Consider the following 21,474-nt stretch of genomic DNA (forward strand, 5'->3'; position numbering starts at 1 on the left):
ATTTCGTTAATCTAAATTCGTTTTTGTTGAACAAAATTCACTTATGTCTGTACAAAATTGAATTTTGAGTACAAAACCACAAGAGTCCCATTCGGCGCCCTGTATGACTACCCTTGTCGTGACATTTTATGAGCAACTCAATGGGAGCTTCTAGAAAAGAAGAGGATACGAACCTTACCGTTGAATCCGTTCCATGCTTCTAGCTTTATTGGAGTCCTGTTTGCTCATTTACTTTAGTTTGTTTGTACGTGTTACATATATTTTAGTTATTTCATGTTATTTTTTGCGTGTGTCTATTTTCCCGTCTAGTCGTTATCCTTGACTTCTGTTATTTTGCTTTTTTATTCGAATCCCGGTTCCGTTTACTATTATTTTCCCTTTTATTTATTTCAAGAGTTACTGCAGGTGTAGGGACTGTCAGAATGGTTTAAAAGGGTGTGTGTATATTGAAAGTTTTTGTCCTCATTTCACTTGAACTGGACATACAAAAAAAAACAAAAACGTGTCGCCGCTTTCATAGATGGTACAATACAGTTTGAAAGCTATTTAAGAGTTTTGATACTACTAAAAAGCACAATTGTTTTCAATACGTATTCAGACAGTCAAGTGAGCTTTTGAGAATTAGCAATCATTTATGGGTATTCATTAGGCTGTAACAAGATATAGGATGTTCCATTTTTGGTGTTGTTGTGAGATTTGATTCCTTTCTGGTTACTAACTTTCTCTGTTTTTGATTTGATCATATACTTATAACTAGTTTCCTGCTTTTAGGGATACTTTTACTATTTTCACTTTGTATAAAATTTGGATCCAAATTGAGAAATTTAAAGCTAAAGTTTCTTTGAAATAAGCGAATAAAACGTAAAATTAATTTTTAAATTACAGTTTTATTACCGCAGTCTTTACATTTACCGTGTAGTTTGTCAGTTTGATATTTTTAAGTAGATGTGCACAATTATAGATTTCATTAGTTCGGCGCATTTTTAAAATTTGCTCGAAGTGCAAATAATAATATTTTGAGTGACGGAGAGAGACTATTTTTAACAAGCAGGAAAACGTTGTAAATCACTTCATTAAAATTTCACGAGTTAAAACCCTGACTATTTTTGTTTGTTTGTTTTGTTTATTGATTTCTTTTTTGATTGCATGTTTTTCCAAACACTTTTTGGATACAACGAATGTAAAAAAAAATAAAATAAAATAAAAAAAATATATATGATAATTATTACTTTTTATGACATTTTTATCATCATACAAGCATAATGATTTCTACAGATTTAGCAATACATATAGCACTATTACAAAACAATATACATGCATACGGTTCACACACACACAATCAATAAATCATATTGTTCACTTCCTTTTACACAATTGAAATCAGTTATGGGTTTCCTTGTGGCGAAGCATATTACCAGACTGTGCAAAACTTTTACCACACACAGAACAGACGTACGGACGATAACCGGTGTGAATTCGCTCGTGCTTGGTGAAGGTAGAGAAGTCAGCAAACCTCTTCGGACAGTAGGTGCATGCGTAAGGTCTTTCGCCAGTGTGTGACCGGATGTGTGTGCGAAGTGTTGACCTCTGAGTAAAACGTTTACCGCAAAACTGACACTCGTGAGGACGACTGTTGTCTTGATGGCAAAGCTGGTGGACTCTTAAGTTGGCTTTGGAAGCAAATAACTTATGACAAACAGTGCAGGTCACCTTTCCCTTTGGTTTAGCTTTGCTGTTGGCCATGGACTCTAAAGCTTTCTCCAGAAGGTCTGTAGCTGGGTCGTCTGACAATGGCTGCACTAAAGTCGGATCATCTACCTGTAAAGGAGTTGAGGTCGTCTCGAATTCTTCTGTCATCATGTCGGAAGCAATATTGGTCTCATACGGTTGGCGTTCGGAGTACCTGTCCTTTGGATTGGTTGCGTACATACAGGTACTTGCTACATCTTTTGGTTGTTGGTTATGGGAGGCCACCATGTTGCTTAGGTCAGGAAACGTGTCCAGTATCTGTTTGAAGACGGACGATCGTAGGTCGTTTTTGTTGTAGGCGAGTTCGGTGACAGGCTTTGGCACGATCGGTTGAATTGCTGGGATGTACATGGGTTGAGGAAAACAGAAACCTAACGGTGGTTGAGGACTAATTGCAGGTCCTTCGTCTGGAGACCTGTAAAAACAAAACAGTATATACTTATAAATATAAATATTTCTATATTACAGGTATCAACAAAATTTTACTGTCACAACAATTCCGCCGTATAATTAAGCAGATCGTTATTTAACTGAACTGGAAAAATACACTTATTATACTAAAGGGGTGTAAAAATTCTTAACAACCTTTGTGGAGTAGCACGGGCGAGAATGGTAATAAAAGAACTTCAATATTTATTTTTTAAACATGAACTGTATTTTTATAGGTTGTTAAAGTATGTGTCTTAAGTGTGTATATTTTGGTTGATGTTGAATATCGGCAATCAGTTACCGGAACCTAGTTCTACCACTCAAAAAAAAATGCCTGTGAAAGGTATTTCAAAGATAATATTCTTGATTTTTAATTAATAGTATTTTTAATTTTTTTTTTTTATATCTCCCACTGTTTTCATCTCTGATTTTTTCTTTATTCATTGCAAATTTAATGGTTGACAAAACTTGTAATATGTACACGTCTAAATACATACATTGTGTTCTGTGATTGGTCGAACTGGACTGGGAATGGATAGTAAAGCGGCATGTAAGGCATCTCCATGCTGAAACAAAAAACAAAATACAAATTATTTATCAAAATAAAAGGCGATTAATGTGGTTGTTCATTGGTAGCATAAAGCTACCTTTAGTCTCGTTGTTTATAACAACTCCTTTTGTGTATCATACAGACTTGTAATTTCATTACATTTTATATTACTCGCATTTTGAATCCTCTTTTCCAGAGATACACCCAAAAAAGCAAGATGCATACTTAGTATGTATATTATTTAATATATTAACGGATTATATTGAAATATGTACATCATATTTTGTTTACAACTTGTGACATTATTTTGTTTGGAATGCGGCTTTAAATTATTATTAATATTTTTTAATTTTAAGCTTTATGTGTACGTAGTTAAATTATTCTAATAAGTAATATTATTGATTTGCAGAGCAAAATGATGCTTTGACATGTATATCTTGATAAGACATTAATAAAAAACTTGATTTTTATAAACTTCAGAAATTAAGAATACTTACTTTTAAACATTCAAACCTTAGTTGGTCAGTATGGCTTTCTTTTTATGGCTTCTTAACCTTCGATTGAATGAATGTAAACCATCAGAAACACGAAATTATATTTACCTTTCCAAGATTCGAAAGAAATGCAGTAGTCTGATTGGCTAACAAGGTACAAATTTTGGAATCTTGTCCAAGCTGCGATGAGTAATTTTTTCACACCTACTAAATGTTTGACTGGCTTCATTCTTGTTTGAGGATACTCTGATTAACCTGGTAATTAACTCTTGAGAAATATTCTTTCAATAATTTCTTTGATGGTTCGGCTTTGATTTTGTTTGAGTTGCCATAATTATTTTAATAATTTGGTGTCTTTAAGTTATTAATGATACTGATTGGCTTGCGTTGATTATATAATTAGTTGACAATTTTTGGAAAAAATACGATTTTGGAAAAAAAAAATATAACATTACAAGGCATTTTGTCTAAAAATGAATTATTAAAGTTTTAAATGTATTTGTATTTATAAGGATTGATTGCAAACACCCATACAAACATGCCAGAATTTCAAGTCTATGATTCAAAGTTGCATGCTGGTGTATGTATTCAAATACATTTTTTTCATTAAATTTCGTGTAGAAATTAAAAAAAAAGGTCCTGTTTTGTGAGTACGACCCAAAAATATATATATTTAAAACAAACTGAATTTAAGGTCGCTGATGTGTTCATTTGTCCGTGGGGCGATCTAAAACTTCAATCTTCATTAATAATATTTGCACGGACTCTAAAAATCATCAAATGTTCTGATTAATGTTCACTTGCATTATTTAATATAATTTGTTAATTACTTTTCCGTGGCGAAGATAGTTTTTTTTTGGGGTGGGGGGAGGAAGGTCATCGATAAGTAGAAAAGCAACTTTAAAAACATGACGTTTCGAAATTTTATAACGCGTAAAAATCTTCATGGTAGTCAATTGTTATATAGTATTTTCGTAATTTCCTTTGAAATGAGGAGATATTCGGTTTTTTTTGCATTCCCCTATTTGCGCCTGTATATATAGTTTGCACCATTTTCAAAACCGACTTATTTCCGGCAATTTAGTACAGGAATGCATAAATTCAATAAAAAAATTTCATGTGGCGGATTTTTACGAAATATAGAATTTTCACAGAAAATACAGTAATTTTAACCTAAAACATCCAACAAAGCTTTTTTTTGGGGGGGGGGGGGAATTCTGAATTTTTTATCATTTTAGTGGGATTCTCCCCTATTTTGGGAGAGTTATCAAGTATGATATTCCGTAGGAATACCACCCGAATTTGTACTGGTACGATGAGTCAGAAGGCGCTTGCTAATAGAGCAGGTTTAGTATACATGCTGTTGAAATAGCGTGCCTTTTTAGCTTGAATGGAAATTTTAGACACAGCCTAAAAACCTACAAAACATATTGGCAAAACGACTTCCGTACTTGACGCATTCGCAACGACCCGCCCCTGCATTTCAACAGGAGACTATACTTGAAATTTATAACACTTCGACGAATCAGTTATTTCTTCTTGTCACTTATAAGAAACACAGAAAGAAACAGTAAACCTATCTATGGAACCACAACAAGACAGTCAGTCGGAGTGATATGGTATAAATTTGAAACTCAGCAGGGAAAAAGTTCTCTCTGCGACTATTTCGCTATTGGATTGTTTAAATATTTTGCAACGGAATAGTATGGCTTTGTATAACTTCAGCGGTTGATGTACTATCGAGTGTAGCTGAGCTAGTAGTTGTAATGGACAGGTGACTACAAACTATCCAGACCCAATTGAAAAAAAAACAATTGAGAATTGGCTATGATAAAAATTTTGTCTATTGAAAAATAACATAAATTTTCCATGTGTTCCCCGAAGTGCAATAAACAAAATATGCACATGGAAAATTTATGTTATTTTTCAATAGACAAAATTTTTATCATAGCAAATTCTTATAAATTAATTTTAAAACAAATTTTTATCTTTAAACATGAGAAAAGTAGCTCTGAATTTAACTGAATAGGGGCGTGTCAATATTTGTTTTCATCCATTGTGATATAACAAAATTATTTTAACCAATCAAATTACAGTATTTATCTCAAATAAATTTATATATATATATGTGGCGAAATAATGGAATCTTTCCTTGATTTTATTCTAATCATGTTGTACACAATGATCAAAAGGAAAACAATAGATTTTGTTTCTATATCATACCTTTTTTTAAGGAAAAAAATAGAACACTAACAAAAACACACCAAACAAAAAGAAAGTTAAAACGTAGTAAAATAGGGGAATAGGGACATTTTGGCACGTCTGTGCAATATTAGTTTATAGTACAAGAATTAGTCGAAACATATGACTTACAGGTCTGTTTAATGCTCTCATGCAAAATCATAACTAAAATATTCTTCTAATAATCATATAGCATTTATCTTAAGATATAAGTTTTTATATGATGTTATGTCTGTGTGAAAGCTATGTTTCCTTTCAACGAACCCCTCTGCTCCTTGAACGCTCCTTGACATGTACACCCTATACGTCGGGTTTCTCTCATAGGTCTCACCATAACTACTAGTATCCTTCCTGGCATCAAAAACACTTGTTGCTACGCGCGTGAATTCCGGTTTCTGTGTTGGATGTCGTCTGCTGCCTCCAAAAATATCATGTGTAGTGAGTGATTGATCGTACATTTCATGTCCGGACATTGAGGTCTTTCGAGAAGAAAAAAATGTAGTTTTGTTTCGCAACCAGATTCCATCTCCTTGTGTCAGAAAATTTACCCTGACATTGTCAATGTTGAAGTATTTGTAACTGGTATCGATATGTGATTTTGATACATCTGCGAAGAATACCCCATTCTGACCAAAAACCTGAAAACAATATTGGCAAAAGTTATGATTTGCGATTTGAAACATTGAAACATATGAAACATTTGCGATTAACCGAATTCTCAATATCTTTAATTAATACAACACACTCCTGCTCGTTGCGGACTACTTGAAGCTAGTAAAAAGGAACAACGATTTGCCATGATGTAAGACGTCTGCTGTTTTATGAATGGCTTCTATATTTCTTGATTTACAACGCAACAGACTGATTCACAATTTGATTCAGTCACTTTCTTAAATTTTCTATTTTTCTTACTATAGTGATAGATAAGTGTACCTGTCCTCTGGCCTGATCTGTTCCCGCATGCGTGATGACCAGTGCTGTATTCTCATCAACGCCTATACCCCAGTCAACTCCATGACGTAGTGTGCGCGTGTCAGACAGCAGGCGGATTAATCGACCTTCTCTTCCACGCTGGCTGTTAGGAGAAAAACATGAACTGTCAGTAAATTTACCTAAATGAGCAGTAGATTAACGGAGGAAGAGTTTAGGGGCTGGTTTAATCATCTCCGATTTCATGTAGGACATTTTTGTTGATGGTGGTGCATTTTCTGTTCTGCTTTTATACTTCCCTTTTCTTTGTGCATAATTGTTATCATTGTATTTTACAATAATTCTGTTTCAATATACTTTTAAACTAAAATGTTTTATTCTACGGCTAGCTCCTAAAAATCAAACGACTGACTCTTGAGGATACGCCTTACCATGTACTTTAGGAAATGCATATCTCCTGACGAATTAGGTTACACCCAAATTAAATGAACGCTGGAGAACGAATTAAGTTAGTAAATAGACCATAGGCGGATCATAGCCTGTCCTTATGTCAGATGATTTTGGTTGATTAATAGAAAATCCCCGAAAGTCTTTGAAATCTTCAGCCAGTAGACCCCTTTTCGGAATGTTCGGATCCGACACTGTACTTAACTGTTACTGTTACCAGATAGACTGACATACAGACAGACCAAAACATTTTCTTTCAATATCAGTGATGGTATGACATACACGAATTTTAGATTTTGTCAACGAGGTTGAACATTCATCATGATTTGGCAGATGTAACCCCGCCATTTGTAGCACAATACAAAAAGAAAAATCAACATAAAATTGGCACAAAGAGAATTCGGAAGCAAAATGCATTCTCGTACTCACAAATGACTGAAATCGTAGTATTATTCTTGAGACAATTTACAGCAGATACCGACCTGAAATGTGTGTCGAGGACAAAGCCGTCTAGAATACCAGTTCCACCATCTTTATTGTATAGCAAGTCATCTAGGTGATCTTTACTTTCCGTCTCCCGAGCTCCATATCTTAACGCGTCCCAACTCATGCCACCTATAATATAAAAAAAGTTGTGTATATTTCATGCCAGTGTACCGGTCCTTTATCTACCCACCTATAACTACTTCCAGATTCTACTAGATATCACTAAGCCGGCATATAGGCTCTGCTATACATTAACAGGACATAAGCACTACTCTATAATAATCCGCGAAGCCCTTTCCGGTTAAGTGTATGGATTTGCATAAAGGATTGGGGTTTAGCATGGAGGTGTAATGCTTTGGAATAGCGGATATACCCTCTACGCATGTATCTACCTTCGAAAGGAAATCTTAAAATTTGACACGAACCTTAAGTCACGCTGCTCATTTAGTCTTGAATCCAACTAGGGATTTACAATCATTTTACTTCCAATGCAATTTCAATACAAAATCTTCCACTTCAGAGACTTACAGTCACAACTCCGGTGCTGAGATTTCAAAGCAGAGTTTGGATACTTATTTTAAAAATCCTGAAAGGTCAATCACCATTTAGCAAGTTTTTATAAATAACTTCAAGCAAAACGATAAGCACACACACACACACACACACGCACACACACACATACACAATCTAAAATGAGTAACCCGGCGTCTATCATAAACTGTTTATATGGACAATCACCGATATGATACACGCGCCCTCTTATTTTTTGTTGAAACATCTACTGACTGACCAAATGAAATAAACATGACACCGAGAAGGGGACAGACGCAACATATAAGCACGGTTACCTCGAATCATTACAGCAGAAGTCTGACATGCTGTACCAGCACTAGATCCGGCAATAACTGCGCCTGCGTCATATCTCTCTTTTATCGCACCCATTGCCGGGGATGCTACATGTCCAGATCTAAAGAATCTGTGGATTAAATTAAATAAAACACACGATTAAGCAGTTGGAAGAGTTGGACAACAAAATGTCGGTGAAACACAAGGATATTTGGTTGAAAATGAAACAGTTCATCGTTAAAACTATTAATCGAAGGACACCAATGGAGTTGCACTAACGTGTTTCAACAGATTTTGCCCTTATTGACAATGTGGCCACACTTTCTATCTGTTTGTAATCGTTTCCAACCTCAGGTAATTTTGACAGTAGTCAAAATCATGTACCATTTCACACCCTTTACCCTAAGTGCTTTAATTTAGTGTATAAAAAGGCAAATACATCATACGATTCAATGACTCTTTGTTGATCACCGCCACCGAAAAAGAAACCCGTTTGTTCTTTAATCTTGTCGACAACACCTGTATCAGTGTTCAAAGAAGTATGGTTGACGTTAACAGGAATACAGTAGACTGACTTGGCATGATATTTGCGGAGGAATAAGTCCGAGTAGTAATTACAGCTGTCGGCTGGGTCACCTGAAGCTGCTGTAACGATGCCAATTTTCGCTATGTTTTTGCCACCCTACAAAGTGTACACTGAGTTATTGTATATAATAATATTATAATCGCCAAAGAAACATCAGTGCTCTTTAATGTGTCAGTTAATATCGAATGAGGAACTTATACTGAAATCTCACAACATTCAAATAAAGAGTAGATGTATGCTAAATGTTGGTAAGATACTTCTTGGAAATGATGTTAGTTAGGTACAAGTTAGAAACTAAACGATTATGACAGTGTCGTTGATTTTCTCAAGCTTTCATTTCTTTTCACGTGAGTGATGATGCCCTCGTATAGAAATCACTACTTCAATTAATGAACGAGTTAGATGCTTATTTGGAAGTTCAATCTGAATAAAGAAAACCTAGATTACGATTCGACCAGAAAGCAAATCAATCCGCACATGTATATGTTAGTAAGTCTCATAACTCGAAGCTACCTATATGCAAATGTACATTACTCGTGTAAAATAACGAAGAAAGTGAAAATTAACAAACATCTATATTAATCCCTTGGAATTCGATGACTCAAACTTGTGAATAGAACTATTTTCCGCGGAGGGTTCTTACATGTGTTAAAAATCTTTCAGATTTCAATTCCAATCTTTGAAAGAAACAATTTTCCTTGGAGAGCTTTTGATATTTCTGCCAATATCACATCCCCTAAATTATCACTGTCATCCTACTTCTTGTGTTGCTCACACAAGATTAAATTCATCACCTCAAAAACTTTATGTTCATCGTGATAAACCTGTTGATCGTTATGTGTATCCATCTGAATCATTTGTTCAGCGTGTCATAGTCATCCTCTTTTGTCTATCCTGGACGTGGCATTTTATGACAAACTCGGCGGATATTTCCAGAGATTAAGGCACTTACTCTATCGGTGACCTGGTTCATTCTATCAGTTTTTAATGGAGTTTGGGTTGCTTATTTACTTCTATTTCTATGTAGTACTATTTTAGGTTATTGTATGTTCTTTGTTGTGTGTGTCCCTTTTTTATATTATCTTTCGAATCCTGGTTCTTTTGATTTCACTTTCTCTTCGTATGTTTTCTAGATATGCCGAGTGCATATTATCAAAAATGTTAAGTTTTATTCTTACGCATGGGTATGTATTTAAATAGGTGCAGCACCCCCATTGCTATAGTATACATACCGCCTGTTCCACTATAACACTGTAAATTTCGGTGTTATTTTCGGACAAGTGACCTCCAACAAGAACCAAACTTCGGCCATATTGACCATATTTGGGAAGTTTGCCATCCAACAGAAATAAATTCACCTTTGCTAGAGTAAATAAAAATACCAGTACTCTCATATTAGGAGATAAGGAAGTTCATGTCACTTATTCAAATACGATAAGGACAGATTATATATCTGCAGAGTCATAACGGGTTCGAAAAACGCGGATATCGATGCAATTTTCTTTAATTTTTCTTTTTAATATTCATACACTCGATAAACGCGTCGATGGTATGTAGTGAGCCTAGGTAATGACAGAACAATAGTTTATTCTTATTTTTATTATTTCAAAATAATAACAGTCTGTGTTGCATTATTTCTTAATGACATTTACAAAATGAGAAAAACCTTTTAAGCACAATTTTCTCAAAGAACTCAAAATACGAATATAATTGTAGTCATGCATTCTTTTCAAGCAGCAATGGCAGCTTTTATATAATTTAGCATGTTTGAAAAAAAATGACATTCAATGAAGTAACTCACCCGGAATTAAATGTTCGGTCTTGCAATTTCAACTTAAAGCGACCGATCAACATGTAAATACCCAACAATTCACAAAAATAATGTCAAAGATATTTGTCAAATATTTCCGAGTCAAAGTTGGATTACCGATGCCCTTTGTGTAACTGTTTTACATGATTCATTCACTGGCAATCAGGAACAACCCTGACCACACGCCGAAAGAGGACACGTCCACACAGTCTTGTGTCTGGATCATGTAATAAAGGTCAAGAAATTTTAGAAAATCCAGGCTTAATTTTGGTCTATTGTGGCATCGGTTTGTTTTCCGAGGACGTCCATATACATGTATTATACTTGTTTACAGACCAACAAAACCACCTTTGTAGTGTTTAATTGATGTTTTCAGCTCACTTTTGGTATTTGAATTGACTCGAACATGGAGTGGTAATTTCTACATCCATGTCAAACTTGGTTGAATAAAGTGAGGATTTTAGTATTAAATTTCATAATATAGTCAGACTTGAGTGACCTTTTAAGTGATCGCAAAATTACGGTTATATAAGACGGGTGGTCTTCTTATACAGGCTAATTTAGCTAAGAACGCACTTCGTGGGGATATTCTTTTATGATAGTCTTTTAATGACGTTTCCTGTTGAATGCAGGTGGTCACTAAGAAAGTTTGATTGCAATTTTCCCAACGACTATTTAACACAAAAATATTAAACAAACTCAAGATCAATTAAAGGTAGAGGGGTCATGTTTAAAAATGCATCGTTGTTATCATGAGGCTTTTTCACATTCTATAACAGGTTAGTCACATCATTAACAATAAATAAAACACACATTAGAATATTATAATAATAAACTAGAAAAAAAATAAACTTCGTAAAACCAGTTACATGATTAAAGATTTTGTTTAACAAAAAAATCCTTTAAAAGGGGGAATCCAGAGCCGTCTTTAATTTTTAACTTTAAAAGAAAAAAAATACAATTGAGTTAAGATACCATAGATCTAATTCAATTAATCTCTTATTATCAAAAACAAAAACTAAAAGCAAGAAATCCCGGAATTCATTTCAAACCGGAATAATAATGTTCTTCCTCAAATGCAGGATTTGGGATACCAGAGCTTCGACCATTCCTCAAGGGACTATTTTCTCGCGGAGTGATGTAATAGGGTCCATCTCCTTGAAATTTGTTCGGTCTGTTTTGTGGACGGCTCCATTTAGCCTTTTGCTCCTTAATTTGGTAACGTAATGTTCTTGAAACACACATTATAAACATCTAAAAATTAAAAAAAAAAAAAAAAAAAATATATTAATTCAGTGTCCATATTAAAAAAAAATCAAAATAAGTGGGTTTAATTCAAAGATTTCAAAATTGCGCACATGAGCATGGCCAAGTTGTGGCCATTAGCAAGTCGGTTATCTTCAGAGATAGCCATTTCAAGCCACAATGAACACCATACCAGTAAGGTGCTTAACACACAATAAAGATGACATTTTTGTAAATGTTTTTGTTTAAACAGACAAAAAGGAGTCAAACAGTAATGATATTGGGGAATTACTATTATTTTCACATTTTAATTTATTATATCGAAATTGTCAAGATATGCATACTTTATAAAACAGGTTGATATTTCAATACAAGACACCCAAGTTAGATTATAATGTGTTTTAAAAGTTTCCAAAAACAGTATTTTGAATGAGTTTAGGCTTGAAAACTGATGATGCAAAAAATAAAATCAAGAGCTATAGTATACGCACCTGTGGTATCAAGAAACCAAGCAAAATCCCACCAGCCACGAGGGCATTCGAGTTAATCCAATTTCCCAAAGCCTTTATACAACCTTCTTGGTATATTTTGGCGATGTTTACACCAGGTCCAACCGTGTCATCGGCCTAAAAGAAAGCTTGATATTTAAAATTGGTTGTACTCTGGAGCCCTGCTTTATTTAGATACTATTATATAGGAAGAGTTCAGAGAATTGTTCAAAACAGTTTACGTGCAATCGTTGCTAACTTTCGAGTACATGAAATTGCAGTGGACTAACAGCAATCAACGTTTATTGTGAAACTAAATAAGCATATGAGACAAAATTCTTCTTTGTCATTTTATGTGTATGCACATATTTCAAAGAAGTAGCATTTTTCAGTTTTTACATTCATTCATTGCTTTCCAATATCGTATATACACGCATTTGGTATTGGGGCGCCAAAATGTCCACCAGTATTTTTGAGAAAATAAAAATATGCATATTTTCTTGTATTGACAATAGGAAAACAAATTTAAACGAGACATAATTATAGGGTAAACCATTCAAGTCACCATGAAACTTGTTTAGTCGCCGGTGCGGATTATAACTTCTGTTTTTTCATGAAATCAATTTATTCCAAGACAAGACAACTTATATAAATAAGACATCAGAAACAATTAATTAAATAAGTATGAATATTCACAAATGCATCAGTACTTGTACATTTTCACAACTATTTACATACAGAACTCTCACAACTTAAGTGTCAGTCTCTTTAAGAATCAGGTAGTGGGTGAAACATGGTATGAAGAAAAAACACCATATGAAATGTTTTATTTGACTATTTGCACCATCAGAATCAAGGGAAAAAAAGATTTTTCAATATCATTTGGTAAATTGAGCTATATTTTCATTGAAATGAATTGGAAATGAACATTTCGGGGGGCAGATAACTCTGTTAAAAACTTCATTTTCTAACATTCGTTTGAACGATTTCTGAGCAAATCCAGTGACGCAGAGATCAAATAAATTAATGGTCTGTTCAAATATAGGAAGCATTCTTGAGTGAAATTATATTGTCAAATCGATGGGTTTTGACATGCATGTTTCTGATTTTTCCCAATTAAGCCTGATTCTTAAAAACCTTACACTTAAATATGTAAACTTTACAATGGGAAAAAGCTTTGTTCCATCAAATCAAAGTATTTTAAATTTATTAATTCGTAAATAAAACGTCATTTTCACCTTTTAGAACGATAAAAATTGGAACATTTTCTATAATTAAAACTGACACTTACTTTAGGTGACATCACTCCTCTTCCACAAAGAATATTTCTCATTTCGCCCTGTTGATTAAACATGGGAATTAGTGTAAAAATATAGGGAAAATATAACGAGATTGTATATAGTGAATATGTTAACGAGACAACAACACTGGGATTAAAAATGACAGCTCAAAGCCACTCATGGGTCTTCATTGAACGACGAGGAAACCCTCATACCACAGGGCGGTAATGCAGCTGCTCCCAAAATATTATACACAGTTACAGCGAATTAGTTGCCCTAAAGCAAAAAAGAAAACTGAAAGTGAAAACGAAACAGTACATAGAAAGGCCGCATGTACTTTACTTTGTAAGCGCACAAAATGCGGCGATGTAAAAGTACTATCATGTGAACACAACCCTTTCCATACGTATATAGCAGAAGTATTATAAAACACAACACACAGACAGAATAAAAATGGACATTGAAACTAGCGTTGATAACAAAAGAACTCTATGATTGCCTTCATTTTCGTAAAGTGTTGCTGCTACAACGTTGGTAAAATTATATCTTCGTTTTATACACATCGCACTTAAATCTATTTACCGGTTCTATTCGACAGCAAGAAGCCGGAACTGAGCATTTCTCTGGAGATTTGCTTCCCTCTGTACAGTTGAAATACATATTTTTATTCCAATCCAGATATCCATTGTCTGTATCACCGAGTCCACAACAGTGTAGCTGTGGAGGAGAGGCAAACAGGATTTAATAATGAAAAAAAAAAAAACTCATAAGAAATGGCGAAATTACGACTGGATAAAAACAAGACCTATACATGTCTGGACCTGCGTCACCGTCATACATTTGTCAAGACGTAAATGACTTTAGTATGAACGTAAACAGTAAGCAAAAAAAAAAAAAACCTGCAGTGTGGGTTACATATTTCTATATCTACTGCTGAAAAATGTTCAACATACTAAAAATGAAGAAAAAAACATCAAACTTCTTTATGATAGGTGATGCACATTTTCGGTATGTATATAATGACTGCGCAAAGTTTGATCAATATTGCTTCAATATTTTTTGAGGTACAAATCACACAAATAGGTTCCGTTCACAAAATAAAGTGACAAAAATGGCTAAGTTCAACATGCTCACAATGTGGAAAAAAATAATCAAATTTCTATGTAAGAAAAGGTGCACATTTTCAATATGTTTATGATAACAGCGCAAAGGTTTAAAAAGCTGAAAACATATATTTTTGAGTTACAGATTACATAAAGTGGGTACCCCCTAAGCATGCCAGACGAATGGGCGGAGTCGAGTAGCAACTAGACCGGCTTTCACGGTTGGTGACACGGGTAATAATTAAAAGATTGAATATTTTACTTTTGACCGTAGCCAAATTTTAATGAGGCGGACCAGAATTGTTTTTTCCACATGAGATTTACAAAAAAATAATTTTATTCAAATGGGCAAAATATTGCCGAGAATGTTGTATTTTGCTATAGCTATAGATTCTGTCAAAGTTAAGGTTTTGTTTGGACAAAAATCAGGGTCTGTTAAAAAAATCCCAGCCAACAAGAAAATCATATAGTCCGTGCCTTACCGATCGTTGTATATTGTCGATAAGATTCACCATATCCTCGTCATCAACAATGCCGTATTTAACAATGGCGTCCTCCATGGCCGCCTGAGGAAATAGTCCCAGTTTTTGTTTTGCGTCAGGCACAAAATAGAAGATGAATACGAAAATAACCAAACATATTTCACCGACAAACATGAAAGTTAGTGCATAGTTAAACTGAAAATGAAAGCATATAAGACTAAATGTGTAAACATGGCGCCTCCTTTTCAACAATCAACGAATACGTTGCATTATAAAGAATAAAAATTTTCGTGTCAACATAATTAAATGACTTTTTCTTCACTTACTTGGATACTAGTCTTTATATCATATTATGTTTGTTTTCTTATATTCATGCATCAGTAATGCGCAATTATATAACTCATAGAACAACAATAAAAAATCTTTTTCTTAATAGTACTTATTTGGAAGCGACTTCAAGAATGTCAAGCTGTGGCGTAGTACTGGTTTGGTGCTTAATGCTACAAATGATTTTGTACTAAGAGGATAACTAATTAATTCTTTATGTTTTGGAGGCGTCAGATGTTGATTTGACGGTCTCCAGTTGAGTCACTACGATGTGTGAGCGGAATCAGCCAAATCGTTTGACGACGACAATTTTTCAACACAAAACTGTTATCTCCATTCTAACGAACAGGCTGTGGATATTAAAAAGCATATTTTTTGCGCATGTTTATAAAGTTGAGACCGTCAATCGTAGAATTTTCAACATTATCCACTACTCTTCATGTCATTCCTACAACAAATGTTGCATTAGAATTAACTTCAGTCAGCATAACCTTATATTACTTTCTAAAGCTGAACTTACGAATTTGAGGAAGCATGTGTTTTCCCTCAAAGCTCCCATACACCCAAAAAATGAAACAAATACAATCAATGATCCCGCTGTACACATTAAGATGGACGGATCGAGGAAGAAATCGAAGGCATCTTTCACAATTTTGTTCTTTTGTGCTAAAATATAAGCTCCAAGGACGGTGAAGGTTAAACCGACAACCTAAAATAAACGATGTATAATTGTTAAAAAATAAAATACATAAACATAAACATATAACTAAACATAAAAAGATGTAGGATTCTTCAAGAATTGTAATTTCAGAAAAAAATCTAGATCTTTTATTTCATTCAAAGAATAAAAAGTATCTAGGACTATGATTGGTCGTTCCAAATCACGTGTGCTACATGCACCGTTACAACAAGGAATCACCTAAGTGCCAATCCATATTAAATTCAGGCACTACTAATGGTAGAGGAGATTCATAGTATAAAAAAACAATGCTATATTTAGTCGTTTCTGTATTTAGGTCTGTATTTTTAAAAAAAAACTCTCAATCAAGAACGATAATTCTTGCCAAATGCCAATTTCATACACAGTATACAAAACATTTATCTCAAAAGTGACAAACTAAGACTGGTTATATGATTTGTGACTGTTTTTGAATTAGAAATAAAGTGGTGGATTCGACGTTTTTTTACATGCATGAATAACCTCTTACCTGGTTTTAAGAAAGACTGCAACTTAAAAAAAATACTGGAATGACCGGAATTGCAAACTTGTCCCGAAGACCCTTGTTTATTCAGCGTTTTTATGAAGACTCCATATCCCATAGTAAGGAAAGAAATTGCCTTCGATGTACGAGGACACATCAAACTTCATGACAGCCACATATACACCGTACAATTTTGGAAACTTTTTACAGAGGTTGATACAGAAAGAATCTCAGCTATTACCACCAGGTTGACCACAAAATAGGACCGATTCAGTGTTTAATGTAAAAAATTGTCGATGGATTCCGAAGAAAAAAAACCTACTGTTACTAAATATGCAAATTAATGAACTGGAGAAGGGAGAAGTACAAAAAGAAGAAACAAGAACAGTTCAAAAATGTAAATTAGCACATTTTGTGCACTAAATCAAACGCTTTAAATCGGGAATATATTTTTGAAAATTTAAAATTCGTATAGTAATACTAATGGTTACGGGGGTTCCCCAGTCGTCAAATATCCTCAATATACGACTAGCGAAGTACTTTTGAAATGGCCTTATTATACAAATTCTGAACAAAATACTAGGGAAGTTGACCAAGGTTCTTTAAAATTGGAGAGAGATATAATAATCGTCGACAAGTATGAGGCCTCTTGTTTAACATTTAACAAAAATAATTCCGAGTATCAGCAGTGGAAGGAGAAGGATAGCGAAAACGATACCGTTCAGGATGTGTACCTTGAAGTGACACAGCCGTGCAGTTAGTTTAGATTGGCCGTTGTATGATTGGCTTCCTTTTTAAACTCTACATGCACTTTCCAACAAGGAAGTAAGACAAAATCTGTAAATTGAAATATATTACATGACTTCGTACTAAAACCAACGGAAGCTTAATTAGAACTTTCAACAAAACAAATATGAATGTTAAAAGCTATATAACTACTATAACTCAATGTTTATACTGACTTCATAAAAAAACTTACCCAAATCACGAAATTTTCGAAAAATAAACAATATTTAACAACCGGACTGACGGCGGATCTTTCTATTTTACCCCTCATATTAAAATAAATAAAAATCACATTTCATCGGAAACCAAAACAATAGCTAACTAAGTCACCCGGAAGTCGTATGTATCTGTGTGATTTGTGGCCCGATCTGAGATAAGAGAGTTCAAATACACCAACCCCAGATAACTATACAGATCGATATAAAATTCGGTGTCGAACATAGTGGAATGTATTTATTTAGTGGATAGTGTAGTTGAAGTGTTGTGAGTGTACTTTTAGTGTAGATTCTTATTTCGTGCAGCTGGTTATACCCATTTTTTTCAATAAAAAATACGAAAACTAAAGCTAGTTCGAAGTACGCTACATCGGACCTGGTAATTTAACAAGGAGATGCCTAACCTATCAGCGCACCTGGTTCAGACTCCCTTTGAGTCCGAATGTTTGGCTATTTACTTGAATCTTGTTTTTTTTGTAGTTCCTGCATGACGAGTACTATTATTTAACCCCACTACAAGTGATGATATCAATTGTTAATTGATAGCTATGTTTCCGTTCGTCTATTCGTACACTGGTGGCTTCCCGATGATACACTGAGGTTTTTTTTGTAAACTTCGCTCATATAAAATGTAGATCAAGTTCGAATTTATGTATAACCCTATTTGTAGTTCGTGTGTTGAACGTTTGCGCCTCATTTCCTTTGTGATTTCCTGATGTCACCGATTGACAGATGTTTTTTTAACCATGCTCAATTTCTCATACAGTGAAACCTGTCTACAACGCACGCTGAACAATTCAATTCAAATGTATTTTCAACCATGGCAAAACGAACCAACCACTGTCTTAAGGAAGTAGACCTAGGGTAAGGGACACAACTCTTACAAATCATTGGAACGTTTGTATTTACCATTTTACATCAATCTCATGTAAGCATCAAATTCACTTGGACTGGTTTCATTCTGTTTCAAAGGAAAGCCTGAAAGGCTTTGGTGAAATTGAATATGGTACAAAGATATCACTGATTTAAAGAGTTATGTCCCTTACCCTAGGTCTACCTCCTTAACCAAACTAATTTTAAAGTCCAAAAGGAGTTTGGTTTAGACAGCTGTCACTGTAACTATAAAATACAGGCTCAGTTCGAATTCTTAGTGCTTACTAATAATTTACACTAGTTATACTTCCAACACCCCCTTATTCGAATAGAAGAAATATTTCTTAAAAGTAATGAAATACCAATATGATATATTTTTTTTCACTGTATATTGCCGTTATCAGTGAAATTCACTAGGGGGGCATCTTGTTTTTATAGTTGTATTAATATTAGAAATCATTATTGATGTACAAACGGAGGAATCTATGACAAACCGAACAGACCCGAGCTGTTGTTATAGATGAACACAATATCAATAGACAAGTTAAAGATGGCGGTCCAAGAACTTTTTAAACGATAAAGTTAATTTCAAATAAAAATGGAAAAATAAATAGAAAAAAAAACTTTGCCCTAGGAGGATTTCGGATCGTCCTGACTTAAATGAGTGTACATTCATTAAAAAGTTTTAATACATATAAATATAGAAAAAAAACTGAAAGTGTGTTGGTGTAATATAACGATTAAATAATTGTCTAATCATCTTTTACGAAAAAAAATAGTAAAGATATATTTATTGATCCCAAATTGGTTAATTCCCGTGACACGACTTTTAATCCTTTGAACTCATTGTGGTCATTTATTATCATTAAATGGAAAATGATAACATGGAAGACCATGTTGGATTGTTTTATGAAAAATTGGTGAAATATGAGGATAATTTCCCACAAAAATATGACAGGGAGAAGTTTGTCTTGTCAGGAGTTAAATACCGAGAAGTGTGTCTTGGCAGGAGTTAAATACGTATCGATCTTAAAGTGTCTTGATGCTGAAAAGGGACTTAAAACGAGTGAAGGAGCAAAATTCAAACACTGGGCAAATTGAATATTGTTCAAAATATTGAAAATGTGTTTTTATTGGTTTAACTTGATCACATATTGTAGCTCGATTGAATAAAATATTATTAAATGTAGGTTGTATTCTGTGTTCAAACAAATTTTATGGTTTAAAATGCCAGGAGGACCCAGAATCCTACTAACTTCAATTACTAGAAGTTCAGTAGGATCCGGAATCAACCTAGTACAAATCTGGATTTCTCTTTTTGTCCTAGTAGAAATTGGAATTCTGATTTGTATTGGATTTAAACCAGTGCAAATCAGAATTCCAATCTCTACTGGGACAAATTGGAATTCCGATTTGCCCTGGGAGGATTTGGGATCCTACTGGATTCCAATTTGCCCTGTAACATACATTTAAGTAGCAGTCTTTGTAAGAATCATGCAAATTCTGTAATATGTGATACACACACACACAAAAAAAAGCTACACATTTTTATTTTTGTAACTAAGTTGTTTTGTTGGTCTATATGATGAAATGTATTATCATTCATTCTAATCTGTCTGCTCATGGGAGATAATTCACATCGAAAATTCGACAGTTTCTATTGCTTTTCATTGTCATTTACAGAGTTATCTCCCTTAATTTTGAATTCTATAGTACATTCTTTATAATTTATATCTCCTATGAACATGGGTTATATGAAAAGCCACATGTTAATTTATGTTTACTGGAACATTTTAATCAAATGTAGGCTTTTCAACCATGAATCACATTTTTGCATGACTCTTTGCTGGAGTTAATGCTACTAAACATTGGAGAATATGTTTAACTTTCTTCGACAATTATTTATCTTTAATGACTATATACATATACTGGCACTCTCAGCATAATCTCAATATCTTTTAATGTGCTAAAGTAGTTCATATTATCTAAAAGGGTCCTCTTTGATAAAAAATATGAACTAAGAATTGGTACTACAATTATCATACCTGCTCCAAAAAATCATTTTTGTTAAAACAAGTTAGGATTAAAGAGTGACCTTTTGCAAAAACACAATTTATGAAAGGAAAAATAAGAATAAACTGCTGAATTTAACGACGAAAAACAATTAAGTGTGGCCAAAATATGATTTCAACAACATATTTTTCGCCAAACCAGCTATACATTCAAATGTAAATTACTCAAGGAACACAGATCAGGGAAAGTTCAAGTTCGGTACCAAGTTTGTAGCTCTGATATATCCTTCCTCAGTTTATAAAAACAGAGACGGTGTAACATAGTATTATGGTACACCTCAATCCAATATGGCTAGCTTCGGACTAATAACTCAGCCTTTTTATGGAAAAACTTACACGATTATATCTTTATTGACTAACGATAGACACAATAGACACAGCAAAGAACATAGTATAACCAAAATAACAGGTACAAAGAAACGAAAGTAATTGAAGATAGTTTTATCTTTTTTTCACCTTAATTTTGCATAAATAGCGATGTATATAATTTCATCGAGACAATCTCATATTGAGTTATACATGTAAAGAATGTAAGACATTGAACGTTGAATTTTATCTATGTCCAGCGTTACATTTATCAAATTATTGTAGTGAAAAATGCCTCTTCTTGCTCCTTTGATCATGACAAAACCGTCATATCACATGCTCTAATCTACGTTTTCGAAATCAATTTCGCAAAAACCCTTTGATGACATCTCTATGGGGAAATAATCTCTCAACAACTATCTTTACTTTTCCTGATTGCGCAATAGAAACATAAGTACTCGTGTCATTTTTGGCTGAATGGGATGACTTTAGATTTTTTTGCTCAGATAGGTATTTGCAGCTGACAT

The 21,474-nt window shown here is 33.9% G+C and overlaps 3 protein-coding genes across 5 annotated transcripts; all 3 read right to left on the bottom strand.

The window, feature by feature from the left end:
- Nucleotides 1-1,286: 1,286 nt before the first annotated feature.
- On the bottom strand, nucleotides 1,287-4,229 carry LOC148620769 (uncharacterized). Its single transcript, XM_088574570.1, has 2 exons — nucleotides 2,676-4,229; nucleotides 1,287-2,164 (listed from the first exon to the last, which is right to left on the bottom strand). The coding sequence occupies exons 1-2, from the start codon at nucleotides 2,741-2,743 to the stop codon at nucleotides 1,381-1,383; spliced, it is 852 nt and encodes a 283-aa protein (XP_088430696.1). The 5' UTR covers nucleotides 2,744-4,229; the 3' UTR covers nucleotides 1,287-1,380.
- Nucleotides 4,230-5,452: 1,223 nt separating this feature from the next.
- Nucleotides 5,453-10,252, bottom strand: LOC148620770 (uncharacterized). 2 transcript variants are annotated; one of them, XM_088574572.1, is made up of 6 exons: nucleotides 9,991-10,252; nucleotides 8,748-8,854; nucleotides 8,175-8,302; nucleotides 7,323-7,455; nucleotides 6,397-6,538; nucleotides 5,453-6,101 (listed from the first exon to the last, which is right to left on the bottom strand). In XM_088574572.1, exons 1-6 carry the CDS (start codon nucleotides 10,150-10,152, stop codon nucleotides 5,649-5,651), a joined length of 1,125 nt encoding a protein of 374 aa, XP_088430698.1. In that variant the 5' UTR covers nucleotides 10,153-10,252; the 3' UTR covers nucleotides 5,453-5,648. The 2 variants fall into 2 exon arrangements, with proteins under 2 accessions (XP_088430698.1, XP_088430697.1); XM_088574571.1 differs by having other exon boundaries at nucleotides 5,457-6,101; nucleotides 8,619-8,854; nucleotides 9,991-10,243.
- Nucleotides 10,253-10,342: 90 nt separating this feature from the next.
- LOC148620771 (tetraspanin-33-like) lies at nucleotides 10,343-17,843 on the bottom strand. 2 transcript variants are annotated; one of them, XM_088574573.1, is made up of 7 exons: nucleotides 17,675-17,843; nucleotides 16,014-16,202; nucleotides 15,167-15,361; nucleotides 14,164-14,298; nucleotides 13,593-13,640; nucleotides 12,305-12,439; nucleotides 10,343-11,822 (listed from the first exon to the last, which is right to left on the bottom strand). In XM_088574573.1, exons 1-7 carry the CDS (start codon nucleotides 17,750-17,752, stop codon nucleotides 11,610-11,612), a joined length of 993 nt encoding a protein of 330 aa, XP_088430699.1. In that variant the 5' UTR covers nucleotides 17,753-17,843; the 3' UTR covers nucleotides 10,343-11,609. The 2 variants fall into 2 exon arrangements, with proteins under 2 accessions (XP_088430699.1, XP_088430700.1); XM_088574574.1 differs by lacking the exon at nucleotides 17,675-17,843 and adding an exon at nucleotides 17,430-17,532.
- Between the last annotated feature and the right edge of the window lie 3,631 nt (nucleotides 17,844-21,474).

This window comes from Perna viridis, chromosome 3, assembly GCF_037379345.1.
Source record: "Perna viridis isolate PV_CMFRI_1.1 ecotype Kerala chromosome 3, ASM3737934v1, whole genome shotgun sequence".
Lineage (NCBI taxonomy): Eukaryota > Metazoa > Mollusca > Bivalvia > Mytilida > Mytilidae > Perna > Perna viridis.

Coding starts and splice junctions, on each gene's coding strand:
- LOC148620770 (XM_088574571.1), bottom strand. CDS start 10,152: ATGAGAGTACTGGTATTTTTATTTACTCTAGCAAAGGTGAATTTATTT. Junction 8,303..8,618: donor CAACAAAGAGTCATTGAATC/GTATGATGTATT, acceptor TTTAATCCACAG/ATTCTTTAGATCTGGACATG. Junction 7,456..8,174: donor TTCTGCTGTAATGATTCGAG/GTAACCGTGCTT, acceptor TTTATATTATAG/GTGGCATGAGTTGGGACGCG.
- LOC148620769 (XM_088574570.1), bottom strand. CDS start 2,743: ATGGAGATGCCTTACATGCCGCTTTACTATCCATTCCCAGTCCAGTTC. Junction 2,165..2,675: donor GACCAATCACAGAACACAAT/GTATGTATTTAG, acceptor TTGTTTTTACAG/GTCTCCAGACGAAGGACCTG.
- LOC148620771 (XM_088574573.1), bottom strand. CDS start 17,752: ATGAGGGGTAAAATAGAAAGATCCGCCGTCAGTCCGGTTGTTAAATAT. Junction 16,203..17,674: donor TCGAAAATTTCGTGATTTGG/GTAAGTTTTTTT, acceptor CGTTTATTTTAG/GTTGTCGGTTTAACCTTCAC. Junction 12,440..13,592: donor GAGGAGTGATGTCACCTAAA/GTAAGTGTCAGT, acceptor GCTTTCTTTTAG/GCCGATGACACGGTTGGACC.